At 37.3% G+C, this 12,816-nt stretch overlaps 1 protein-coding gene across 1 annotated transcript in view; it reads left to right on the forward strand.

Annotated features, from left to right (window-relative positions):
* The window catches only part of LOC145680837 (arylsulfatase B-like), a 53,676-nt gene extending 40,860 nt beyond the window's left edge, over positions 1-12,816 (forward strand). The window contains exons 5-8 of the mRNA XM_081751943.1: positions 2,174-2,331; positions 3,501-3,636; positions 7,744-7,899; positions 12,199-12,816. Coding sequence (XP_081608069.1) covers positions 2,174-2,331; positions 3,501-3,636; positions 7,744-7,899; positions 12,199-12,623 — 875 coding nt within the window. The 3' untranslated portion in view covers positions 12,624-12,816. The remainder of the gene's footprint in view (positions 1-2,173; positions 2,332-3,500; positions 3,637-7,743; positions 7,900-12,198) is intronic.

Consider the following 12,816-nt stretch of genomic DNA (forward strand, 5'->3'; position numbering starts at 1 on the left):
TTCCTCCAAAACATGCTCCAGCTCCTTAAGGGATGCTGGTGGAGGGTAATCACACCGAGCACGCCTTACTAACTCAGACCACAATGGCTCAAAGATGTTCAGATCTGGTGATTGTGGGACCCAGGGGAGGTGTGATAGCTCCTGGTCATGCTCCTCAAACCATGATTTCACCGTTTTTGCAGCGTGACAGAGTGCCAAATTATCTTGGTAGATGCCATCACCACCAGAGAACAATATTTGGGCCATGGGTAGAACCCGGTCCCTCAAAATGGCTTGATATGCCTTAGCATTCATCATGCCATGCAGGGCTATGATGGGACCTGCGAAAAACTACGATATCACTGCCCATACTGTAACAGAACCACCCCCATGCTTTACAGTTGGAAGCAGACAGTCTATATCATAGGCCTGCGACGGTGTTCTCCATACGTAAACACGAACGGTTGTTAGAAACAAGGTGAAGGTCGATTCATCGGACCACATTACGTGTTTTCACTGCTCATGAGTCCACGCCTTGTGGTCCTTGCACCACTGGATACGCCTCTTCGCATTTACTACTGTGGTGATAGCGGCCCTGCCATGAATTTTCATTTTATGAAGTTCCTGTCGCACTGTTTTCGATGAAACCGGGTTCTGTAGATCGGAATTGAGTTCAGATGTAATTTTCATTGCAGTGGTCTTCTTTTTAGCTGCTACAATCCGTTTTAATGCCCTCCGGTCCCTATCTGCCAGGATTGTATTTCGACTACTGTTGTGCTTTGCAGACGTCGTTTGGCCATGAATTGTGTATGCCCTCGTGACATTGGATACAGTGCCTTTCGATTCCCCCACAATGTTCGCCACTGTTGCCACTGAAGCTCCGACCAGACGGGCGCCAACGATCATGCCTCTTTGGAAGTCTGTCAGGTCGCCCATTTTACAGCACCACTTTCACACCACAACACTCACAGGTGAACTGATTAGTGCTGACGGAAGAGGAAGGTCCACATGACACATTGAAAACAAAAAAACGATCGGCAACCGCAACAGGCGTTGTACAATGGATGGCCAAACTTACGTGTTCTGTGTGAAGTGTTTTTGGATATTTTTGTCTACCACCGATATACAGTAAAGAGCCTAAATTCAGATTTTCAACAATTTTTTCTGCCCTTTATTTTCAGGATACAAGATTGAAATTTTGCACACATATTATGTATATAACAACGTATTTCACAAGAAAATTCAGGTCCCCACGTCAGTCCAGGCCTAGGCTACAGGGGCAAAATGTTTCAGTTGGATTTTCAAAAATACTTCCGAGTTTTTCCCTAATTTTTCCGGTTCAGGTGAATGATACGGAAATGTGAGTAATACCATTGGAAATGGCTTATTAAATTGAAGAAAATAGCGTTTGAATCATGACTCTATGTCAAGTAGAAATGACAGTAAATTGTTGAAGTATTTTTATATATATATATATCTGTATATACATACAGTATATGGAAAAATGAGTCACCTTCAGACTCTCAAAAATTTCTCCTGACCTTAGTTTAAAAGTTACAAGGAGGAAATTTTGTACATCTATAATGTACAGAACAATATATTTTTTTTTAAATCAGATAACTACATGAACCGATGCCCGGGAAGAGGGGTTTTTTTTTTTCAATTTTCTTGTTTTTGGTGTATTATACGGACAAGAGAGTGCTACCGTTGGGAAGTAAGATCTATCCTGAGAGAGAGAGAGAGAGAGAGAAACGAATTATGAATCATGATCCTACGGTAAATAGTTAGGAAGCAGAAGCTGTTTGAGTAAAACTCTAAAATTTATCTCAAAAGCTGGAAATCCTAAAAGGGTTAATTTCAGTTGCAAAATTGAACAGGAGCCGTTACTGCTTGTAGGGTATATTACAATTCATTCTGCTTTCCGGGAGGAGATACACAGCTAAAAAATATTCTTGCCATATACATTTTTTAAAATATGAAAACGTCGCTTTACTGGGTCTCATACAAGGCACTTGATTCTATACTTAACCATTTGAAGTTCTGCCGTTTATCGTGCTACATCGCTACTTTGTATCCATTGAGACTACGTTTGGATTATAATTTGAAATTGTGGTATCTGCGACATATTTTGTCAAGAAGAATACTAATTAATAAAATTAATTTACAACTGTGTTTTTGTGTTTTCTTGTTACAGCAATGGTTTCTAAGCTAGATGACTCGGTGGGAAGAGTGATTGAAGCTCTTTCCAAACGAGGAATGTTGGAAGATTCTGTTGTGGTGTTTTTATCTGACAACGGCGCATCAACTGCGGGGGTTCATGCCAATTATGGATCCAACTGGCCTTTCAAATCAGTAAGAATATGAACATTTTCTTTATTTTTTTCTTTAGTAGCTTTACAAAGTAATTGTCTGAGAGCTTTTCAGATATTGACCTGTTAATTTTAAGAAAACGAATAGCTCTAATGTTCTCACTGTTTAAATATCTTTATGTAATTTGAAGTTTGTCAAGTACTCTAAAGTTTTTGTAGATATTTCAGCATTTGTAACCAGAACTGAACAATTTCGACAAACAAAATCATAAATTCTAATTATCTACTATTAGAGCTTAGAGTCATATTACCTTCATCAAATTCTATATTCTTTATTTGAATATTAGAAAATTCATTTACGAAGGGCAGTCAAAAAGTTCTCGGAATATTGTTGTTGTTTTGACATTTGTGATACAATCGCAATGAATCTTGTATAGTGCGGTCTTTAGGTTCCCTAACTATGAATATGACAAGTGTGAACAGTTCATAACAGTCAGTTTACGAGTAGTGTACCTAAACGGAGAAATATGTGTTGATCAGTTGGTACATTCTAACAATTCGAGTAAAGCGCCAAAGTCAAGTTTTTATACAAATTGGGGAAATCTGCTTCAGTTACCTACTTTTATAGCCTTAAAGTCAATTTACGTGACATCAGCATCAGTCCCCGCTTCGTCAGCGTGGAAGACATCAAAACCAACGTGACAGCTGAACTTCGGAAGATGCCGAAAAAAATCTTCGTCGGTGTTTTCAGCAAAGGCAAGAGAGAGTGATGGAGGAAGTGTGTGTGTTCCGAAGGTGTCTACTTTGAAGACAATTAAATAAATGTGTAATTACATTGTGGTAATAAACAGCTGCAATAAAATTCCGGAAACTTTTTGACTGGTCCTCGTATATCCTTTTTTTGCAACCAAATGATTAAATACGACACAAAATACAAGCAAAGGAAACTGTTATGGTGTTTCACTTCAATGTTGTGAAGAGTGTGCTTTAGATGACGTAGCTAAAATAATTAATATCCTAACATTTCAGTTTAGTTTTGGTGAAAAGAGTATAATTTGTTATGAAATAACGAATTGATCTAAATGTTCCAATCAGGTCAACTCTCTACTTCGTTGGCAAGGCCTATCAAAACAGAATATTGTAGTTTCTGCGTGTGTTGTATGGCTAAAACTATAAATTTAATGTATATATATTTCCCTTTTCCTATTAAAGCAAAAGAGTTCTCCATGGGAAGGAGGAGTGCGGACACCGGCTTGTGTCTGGAGTACTAGACTGCGTAAGCAGAGAAGGGTATCAAGACAGTTGATGCACATAACAGATTGGCTTCCAACGCTTTACGCAGCAGCTGGTAAGTGGAATAAAAAATATTCCATAAGACACACTTCTTAAATAAGAAATACTTGGGAATAAGAATGTAACTATCGAAAGTGTTTTTTCTTCATATAAAATGTTTTATGAAAGTAGTGATGTGCATGAGATAAGAATTGAGGCTATCCCCTCTCAAAAATGTTTCATGAAAGCAATATCTTGTGTCTATATATATATACACTAATGTTTGTATGTGAACAGCTGTGTCTCCTCTCGAATTTCGTTATGAACATTCTGTCTCGGTCTTGTCTCATGCACAATTTTACATAAAAGTGCACTAATTCATTAAATTTTCAACCAAAGACATATAAATCAATTCAAATTTACGATTGGGGAATTTGGAAGGATGAGCTACAATTGTTTATACAGTAACTGTACAGTCGGGAGAAAAACTGTACACCTAACGCTCTACATCCTTACCAGGACAAGATGTGCTAGGCATGTACACTCATGTCCAAAATTATTGTCGCATGTCTATAAATATGTTGTAGGAATATAATTTGATAACGAATTCGCCCGGTATTTCTTATAATGTTAGTATGTGTATAATCGGCAAAGACATATATGTGGCAAATTTCATGTCAAAAGAGCAGTAAATAAGAACAAAAAAAAAAAAAAAAAATAAAATAAAAAAAATAAAAACGAAAAGAAAACTTTCTTGTCCAATTTTTTTTTACTTGTTTAAGGTGTTGTTTAGACTCACCTTAATGTAAACATATTACGAATATAGGCGATTTAACATATTCTGGGGGAAGTAATTTTGTGGTTCATTGACGCTTACGACATGTGGAACATACTGGGCACGTTCCCCAGGTACATGTCAGGCATGTGCTTAGGGGCGGACATAGACTGTAACTATCACTTGCCATGCATGTGATTTCTTTCTCAGAAGTATATAAGGCACATACTGGACACATTCCCATGTACCTGAGGGAACATGATAGGCATATTCCTGCTATGTAATTGTACTCTTAGAAAACTCGTGTCTACATATATATACAGTAATGTTTGTATGTGAACAGCTGTGTCTCCTCTCGAATTTCGTTATGAACATTCTGCCTTGGTCTTGTCTCATGTACAATTCTACATAAAAGTGCACTAATTCATTAAATTTTCAACCAAAGATATATAAATCAATTTAAATTTACGATTGGGGAATTTGGAAGGATGAGCTACAATTGTTTATACAGTAACTGTACAGTCGGTAGAAAAACTGTACACTTAACGCTCTACATCACTAACAGCACGAGATGTGCTAGGAATGTACCATTTAGGTGTCCCAGTTACTTTTTAGGTAACCGACAACCGACCTCAATAATTTATTTAAGACCTCAATAATTTATCCCTCTACAAGCGACGTTCTCCTTATCGCCTCTGTGGCCAAGTTGGAAGAGCAAGCGGCTAGTAATCAAAAGGTTGGTGGTTCGCGCTCACCCTAGGCCCTAACAGCACAAGATGTGCTAGGCATGTACCATTTAGGTGTTCCAGCTACTTTTTAGGTACCCGAAACTTAGCAAATAAAATATTCATGTGCTAAGTATATACTTCAGCTACCTACAGTTTTAGGTACTTGTTATATCTAATTGATATTTGCAACTATGTACCACAAATATAGTATTCATATACCTGACTCAGTTTCGCACTCTAACAGTCATTTGTTTTTAGGTCGTCATTTGGGACATATATCTGACATGTTCTTGGTAAGTCCTTTAGATACATACTGTTTCAGATATCCTAACAGCACAGGATGTGCTAGGCATGCTACATTTAGGTTTTCTAAATTCATCTTCCACATTTGATGCTTCTTTTTCTAAGCGATTGTGTACTAGAAGCAACAAATGCATCAACTTTATTAGATGGCAACTGTCGCCGATCATATGAAAGTGAATATGGAAGAACCATGAAATAAAGTAAATAGACACTCGTTATTTTGTTATAAAATTACATGACCATCAGATTTTATCTGATCCCAAACGGTTATCGTCGAATATACGCGGTTAAAGAAGCACTCTGATTAGTCAAATTCAAAAGACCTCAACAAGACCATCACTTGCCATCCATGTGATTTCTCTCTCATAGATACTGTACATAAGGCACATACTGGTTTTCTAAATTTAGGTTTTCTAAATTCATCTTCCACATTTGATGCTTCTTTTTCTAAGCGATTGTGTACTAGAAGCAACAAATGCATCAACTTTATTAGATGGCAACTGTCGCCGATCATATGAAAGTGAATATGGAAGAACCATGAAATAAAGTAAATAGACACTCGTTATTTTGTTATAAAATTACATGACCATCAGATTTTATCTGATCCCAAACGGTTATCGTCGAATATACGCGGTTAAAGAAGCACTCTGATTAGTCAAATTCAAAAGACCTCAACAAGACCATCACTTGCCATCCATGTGATTTCTCTCTCATAGATACTGTACATAAGGCACATACTGGTTTTCTAAATTTAGGTTTTCTAAATTCATCTTCCACATTTGATGCTTCTTTTTCTAAGCGATTGTGTACTAGAAGCAACAAATGCATCGACTTTATTAGATGGCAACTGTCGCCGATCATATGAAAGTGAATATGGAAGAACCATGAAATAAAGTAAATAGACACTCGTTATTTTGTTATAAAATTACATGACCATCAGATTTTATCTGATCCCAAACGGTTATCGTCGAATATACGCGGTTAAAGAAGCACTCTGATTAGTCAAATTCAAAAGACCTCAACAAGACCATCACTTGCCATCCATGTGATTTCTCTCTCATAGATACTGTACATAAGACACATACTGGGCACATTCCCATGTACCTGAGGGAACATGATAGGCATATGCCTGCTATGTACTTGTGCTCTTAGGTGGGTAGCTCTAATTTTTTTTACTTGTTTAAAGTGTTGTTTAGACTCACCTTAATATAAACATATTACGCATATAGGCGATTTAACATATTGTGAGGGAGTAATTTTGTGGTTCGTTGACGCTTACGGCATGGGGAACATAGCTAGAACATAGACTACTAGGCACGTTCCCCAGGTATATGTCAGGCATGTGCCTAGGGAGGATATAGACGGTGACTATCACTTGCCATCCATGTGATTTCTTTCTCAGACGTATACAAGGCACATACTGGACACATTCCCATGTACCTGAGGGAATATGATAGACATATGCCTACTATGTAATTGTGCTGTTAGGGATGATACCTTATCAAATAAAGTTTAAAAAGAACTTATCAATATAAGTACAATTTTCGATAGCATAGAGAGAACTAATTTGACCAAGAAATATATTCAAATTATTTCAGCTTTCCGAAGTTATTAAAATTTGAAGAGACGTAAAAACGTATACCTATGCAGCTGACTTTAATCTCTTTAGAAAGTATGATGATACCTTTTTCCATGTACCCATTTGTTTCAGTATTTTTTTTTTTTTTTTAATGGACTAGTTTACAACTTTCTAAATGCATAAAATACATCTTGCAGATTCTGGGCACTGGTTTAGTAGCCAATATATATCAAAATAAAAGTGACATTTCCAGGAATCCTGGAAGCTTAACATGTCCAGGAATCCAGGATTAACAAATACATTTGTGATGACAAATGGCAATACTAGTAGGATATTTCCAATAGGTTGAATAGGCCCCGACAAGTGGTCTTTAGGATGTGAGAGCAGTTTCAGGAGGTAGGAACAATGATGAGATTACCAGGACTAGGGCGTTGAATCATATGAGCTTCTGCCTGAAATGTAACTCAAGTTTCCCGCGCCCGCCACCTTGAGAAACAGGCAAGATTTCAAGCAATATAATAGCAATATGCAATGTTACTGGACGATTAATGCGTTCGTCTATGGTTGAAAGTAGCATATTCAAGCTGTTAAGTTACAAACGTTTGATTTTCCCTGAAGAAATGCAAGTTAGCCTTAAGGTCCTTTGATAAGGAATATTCTAACTGTCGTTCTCTGACCTTATGATTAATTTTAAGCCCCCGCCCCCAAAAGCCTAACATGTTTATTAACGTAATCATAACAATTAAAAATAAGTTCAATATGTATATCGCATATAAGGAGTTCTCTTTCGATTTCTAGGAGGAAGTGTAAGAAATTTAGGCCAGATAGACGGTATCAACATGTGGCAAGCGTTATCAGAAAACCTTCAATCTCCTCGCAAGGAAGTGGTTATCAACATAGACGAAATAGAACCATACGCAGCAATCAGGATTGGAAATTTAAAATACGTCCAAGGTAAATGAATTATCATGAATAATGTTTTACTTTTAAAGCAAAGTTATAATTAACGATAGTGAAAATTACGCTGGCGCCAATAACAAGGAGCATTGCAAATAAGTTACGTGTTACTTTCCTTGAAACTTTTTTCTACTGTATTTAATTTTAAATATAAATAAAGCACTGTGAGGTAAAGGATTCTACGGAAATATAAGTGCAATTAATGATAATAATAACAACATTCATTACAATTACTAATAGTAAAGAATCAGGTTATAGAGCTATTGTTTGTCTCTCTGGCGTCAATAGATGTTACTAACTACGATATCGCTTGTCTGCTTGGCGCTAATCGATGTCACGAACTGCGTCATCGCTTGTTTGTCTGGTGCTTATAGACGTCACTATCTGCGCTGTCGCTTGTTTGTTTGGTGCTAATAGATGTCATTACCTGCGCCATTGCTTGTTTGCTTGGTGCTGATAGATGTCACTACATGCACTACGGCTTGTCTACGTGGTGCTAATAGATGTCACCACCTGAACTATCGTTTGTCTAATTCCAGTTATTATCATAGATGTCACTACATGCGTTTTCACTTGTCTACCTGCTGGCAATAGATGTCACTACCTTCACTATCGCTTGTCTACCTGGTGCTAATAGATGCCACTACCTACGCTATCGCTCGTTTGAGTGGCGCTAATAGATATCACTACCTACGCTATCGCTCGTCTGAACTGCGCTAATAGATATCATTACCAGCACTATTGCTTGTTTGTCTGGTGCTAATAGATGTCACTAACTGCACTATCGATTGTCTAACTAACTAACTAACTAACTAACTCTATGGCCTATGGAGGAATCCGGAGGTTCAATGCTGCGTTCACAAAAGCTCTCCACTGACTTCTATCCTTACCCAATTGGAACCAGTTTCTACTTTGTATTCCTATTTCTGCAAGATCCATCTTAATATCGTCCTCCCATCTGCGCCTAGGTCTTCCTAATGGTCGTTTTCCGATGGGTCTTCCAGTCAAGACTTTGAAAGCGTTCTACTTTCTTCCATTCTAGCTACATGACCCGCCCACCTAAGCCTCCTAGACTTGACGACCCTAACAATGTTGGGTAAACCGTATAAATTATGTAATTCCTCGTTATGAAGTTTCCGCCATTCCCCATTCCCGTTCCTCTTGGGTCCGAATATTCATCTCAGGATCTTGTACTCAAATACTTTCAGTCTATGTTCTTCCCTCAGAGTAAGCGACCATGTTTCGCAACCATACAGAACAACAGGCATGATTATCGTTTTATATATTTTAAGCTTCAAATTCCTCGACCGAATTCGCGACGACAAGAGATTTTGAACCGAATAGTAACACGAATTCCCTGCTTTTAGTCGACATTTAATTTTCTTCCTGAATATGATTTTCGTCTGTTAATATTGATCCTAAATATTTGAAAGTATCCACTTTATGAAAAGTATTATTTAATATTTTAACGCATCCACAATTTGCCGTATTACGGTCCCGACGCACTTCCGTGTATTTAGTTTTCTCTGCATTTACTTCTAAGCCTATGTACCTGCAAGCGTTTAATAAGATTTCTTTCTATTGTTCTCCTATCATCCTCTATTAAATTTACATCATCAGCATATGCCATAACCTGGTGAATACCGTTCAAATCTAGGCCCTGGTTGCTATCTTTGATTTTCCTTATGGCGTATTCCAGCACAAAGTTAAATAATAATGGCGACAACGCATCTCCTTGTTTCAGACCATTTTCGACGTAAAAGCTCGTGTGGACAAAAATTTTCATACCCGGACTTTACTTTAAGATTCATTTAAACATATCTTAATTTATCTAACTCCAGTTTTTCTTCGGTTGATTTATCTCCAATCGCTTTCATAGTATGGGTACTAAACCTTTTCTCTGACACGGATACTATGTTTCGGCGGCCTTTTGAGAACACTGCCATTTCACCTCAATCAGTTTCTCCTGCAAGATGTTTGATTTTGCAAGATTTATCGAACGAGGTACCACTCGACTCATGTTACTATTTGAAATTTTGAAGTTAGCCCGCAAGACCCCTTCAGGGAGGTCACTGGGATCACAGGGACCACACCATTCGATGTGCACTATGATATTTACGTATTTCAATTTTGTTCCATTCATTTACCTTCCATGGTTTTCATACTACGGGTACTGGAGTTTCCGAACCACATCATGGCGGCCATTTTGAAACTGGTGTTCCATATGAAACATATTTTGGTACAGCGTTACTTAGTGTTTCAAGACCTTTCGAACGAGGTATTACTCGACCCAATATCCCATTTGACTTTTCAAAGTTATCCCCCGTTACCCCCATTTACGGGGGGCAGGGAGGGGTACTCTTGGCGGAATTGGTTTTCCCCCTTAGCAATATATAACGTGTACTTCAAACATTTCTTCCATGTTTTATCATTTTTCAGATATTTCCGTGGATTGATTAAAATGGCCCACCCTGTATATATATATATATGGGCGGATCAAGAATATAATCAGAAGGGAGAGGCTAAACCATATTTTGCCGTTTTATTCACAGTGAAGCAGGATTGAAGCCCATTTTATCCAGTGTATACCTGAGCGTCAAGGGGGGGCTATAGCCCCTATAGTCCCCCTTGGATCCGCAACTGTAGATATATATATATATATATATATATATATATATATATATATATATATATATATATATATATATATATATAGAGAGAGAGAGAGAGAGAGAGAGAGAGAGAGAGAGAGAGAAGGAGAGAGAGAAAGAGAGAGAGAACCGGTTGTTAAAAATTAGAATAGCACCACTCTGTGTACGTAAGAAATGCTTGCTATATATGAAATTTCGCGTTGTGTTATATTCCCCGTCAACAGTTTATTTATCACGTTTTTCGTTTGCCATAGTTACAACCATTTTCTCAATACGTTGTTTACAAAAATTCTTGACTGCGATGACTCAGTAGTAAAGCGTTTAACTGTAGGCGTGGGGTGGGATGGCTAGGTCTAAGCTTTCGACAAGTAATATTTGTGGGAGTTAACACAGTTTGCGTGGGTTTTCTTAGTGTTCTCTCGTTTCCCCCACTTTCTTCATTTCACCATTTCGTTCATTATATCATTACCATCGTCCTGAACCTCGGAGCATAGTCATGTGATGTTAAACTAAAAACCAACATAAACTAACTAACTAGCTGTATGGCCTATGGAACCCGAAGGTTCAATACCGTGTTCACAAATTATCTCCGTTGACTTCTGTCCTTAGCAAACTGGATCTAGTTTCTGTGTTGTATTCCTATTTCTGCGAGATCCATTTTAATATCGTCAATCACCTCTGCGCCTAGATTTCCCTAATAGTCTTTCTCCGATTGGATTTCCAGTTGAAACGTTGAAAGCGTTCCTACTTTCTTCCATGACCTACCCACCTAAGCATCCTAGACTTGATGACCCTTACAATGTTTGTTAAATGGTATAAATTTTGCAATTCCTCGTTATGGAGTTTCCGCCATTCCCCATTCCCGTTCATCTTGGGTCCGAATATTCATATCACGATTTTATTCTCAAATATCTTTAGTCTGCGTTCTTTCCTCAGAGTAAGTGACCATGTTTTGTTATCATAGAACACGACCGTTATGATTATCGTTATATATATTTTAAGCTTCAAATTCCTCACCGAGACTATTTCTTTTCGGAAAGTGTACATTCAGTATTTTGAAATTTAACAAATTGAAATGCCGATTAGATAACACTCTGTCTTTGTTTCAAAATGTTCAAATAATTAAGGTTAATTTCATCAGTATAGTATCTAAATTTAATATGTAATTGTAATCTCACCCTTTAAGTTTCAAACTAGACTGGTTTCCAGGGAAACGCTTATGTTTGGTGCGAGGGGTCCTTGGTTCAATCCCATGTTTTGTTAGTTTGTGGTAGACAGAATATGTTAGCAAATTTGCTCGGGGTTCTTCTATTCCTTCCCATATCCACATGCCACCAATTATTTCAGCGTAATTCACTTTGAATAATCATTCTTCCCCTCAGTATACAGAGCGAAACATGGGATATAATACTGAAAGATCCTAAAAACCTCAAATTGCATTAGCTGTTGGCAATACATTAGATTTAAGATACTTGTATTATATTTAATTTTACCGAGAGGTTTGGAGGAAAAGTAGCAGCTTTGGTAGGTATTGAACTATTTTATCCGCATAAGCAAGAAAACTAGTTATATAAACAAACATCATAGATATATTGTAGGCTATATAAAGTATGTGAAATAAAATATATTTTGTTTTATTTTTCAGGAACCGTAAACTTTGGATTATTGGATAAATGGTTCGAACCACCAATCAACACCAGGAATTCATTTTACGATGAGAAAGGGATATTAAATTCTAAAACAGCAAAAGCATTTGAAATCATCGGATTACCTTTAAAGAAGAACATTCTGTATTTACGAACGAAGGCTCAGATAAAATGCGGCAGAAAACTATCCGCTTATCCTTTGTGCCTACCTTTGAGAGAGCCTTGTCTGTTCGATGTGGAGAAAGATCCATGTGAATACAACAATTTATATGGTATACATCCACAAACTAAGTTTATGGATTTTATGTTGGGGAAGTATTATGCATCGTTAGTTCCAGCTTCAAACAAAGAAGAGGATCCATTGTCGAATCCAGTATTCTGGAACAATACTTGGACATTTTGGAAAGATTTTATAGAGGACTAAAAAAAGGCAAATTCAACAATATGGTTCCTAATAAATCATTGGTTCTCAATCTGTTGGCTGACATCTTCCGTTGTAAATTCAGTAAAATCTACGGCCATTCGTTTGATCAAATAGGGTAGTCACCATACACTACACTCGTACTACTTTGTATGTGAAGAGTCTTGAAAATACCATTGAGGAACTTTTAACTGTA

This window comes from Thermobia domestica, chromosome 3 (assembly GCF_964235325.1).
Source record: "Thermobia domestica chromosome 3, izTheDome1.hap1.1, whole genome shotgun sequence".
Taxonomy (NCBI): domain Eukaryota; kingdom Metazoa; phylum Arthropoda; class Insecta; order Zygentoma; family Lepismatidae; genus Thermobia; species Thermobia domestica.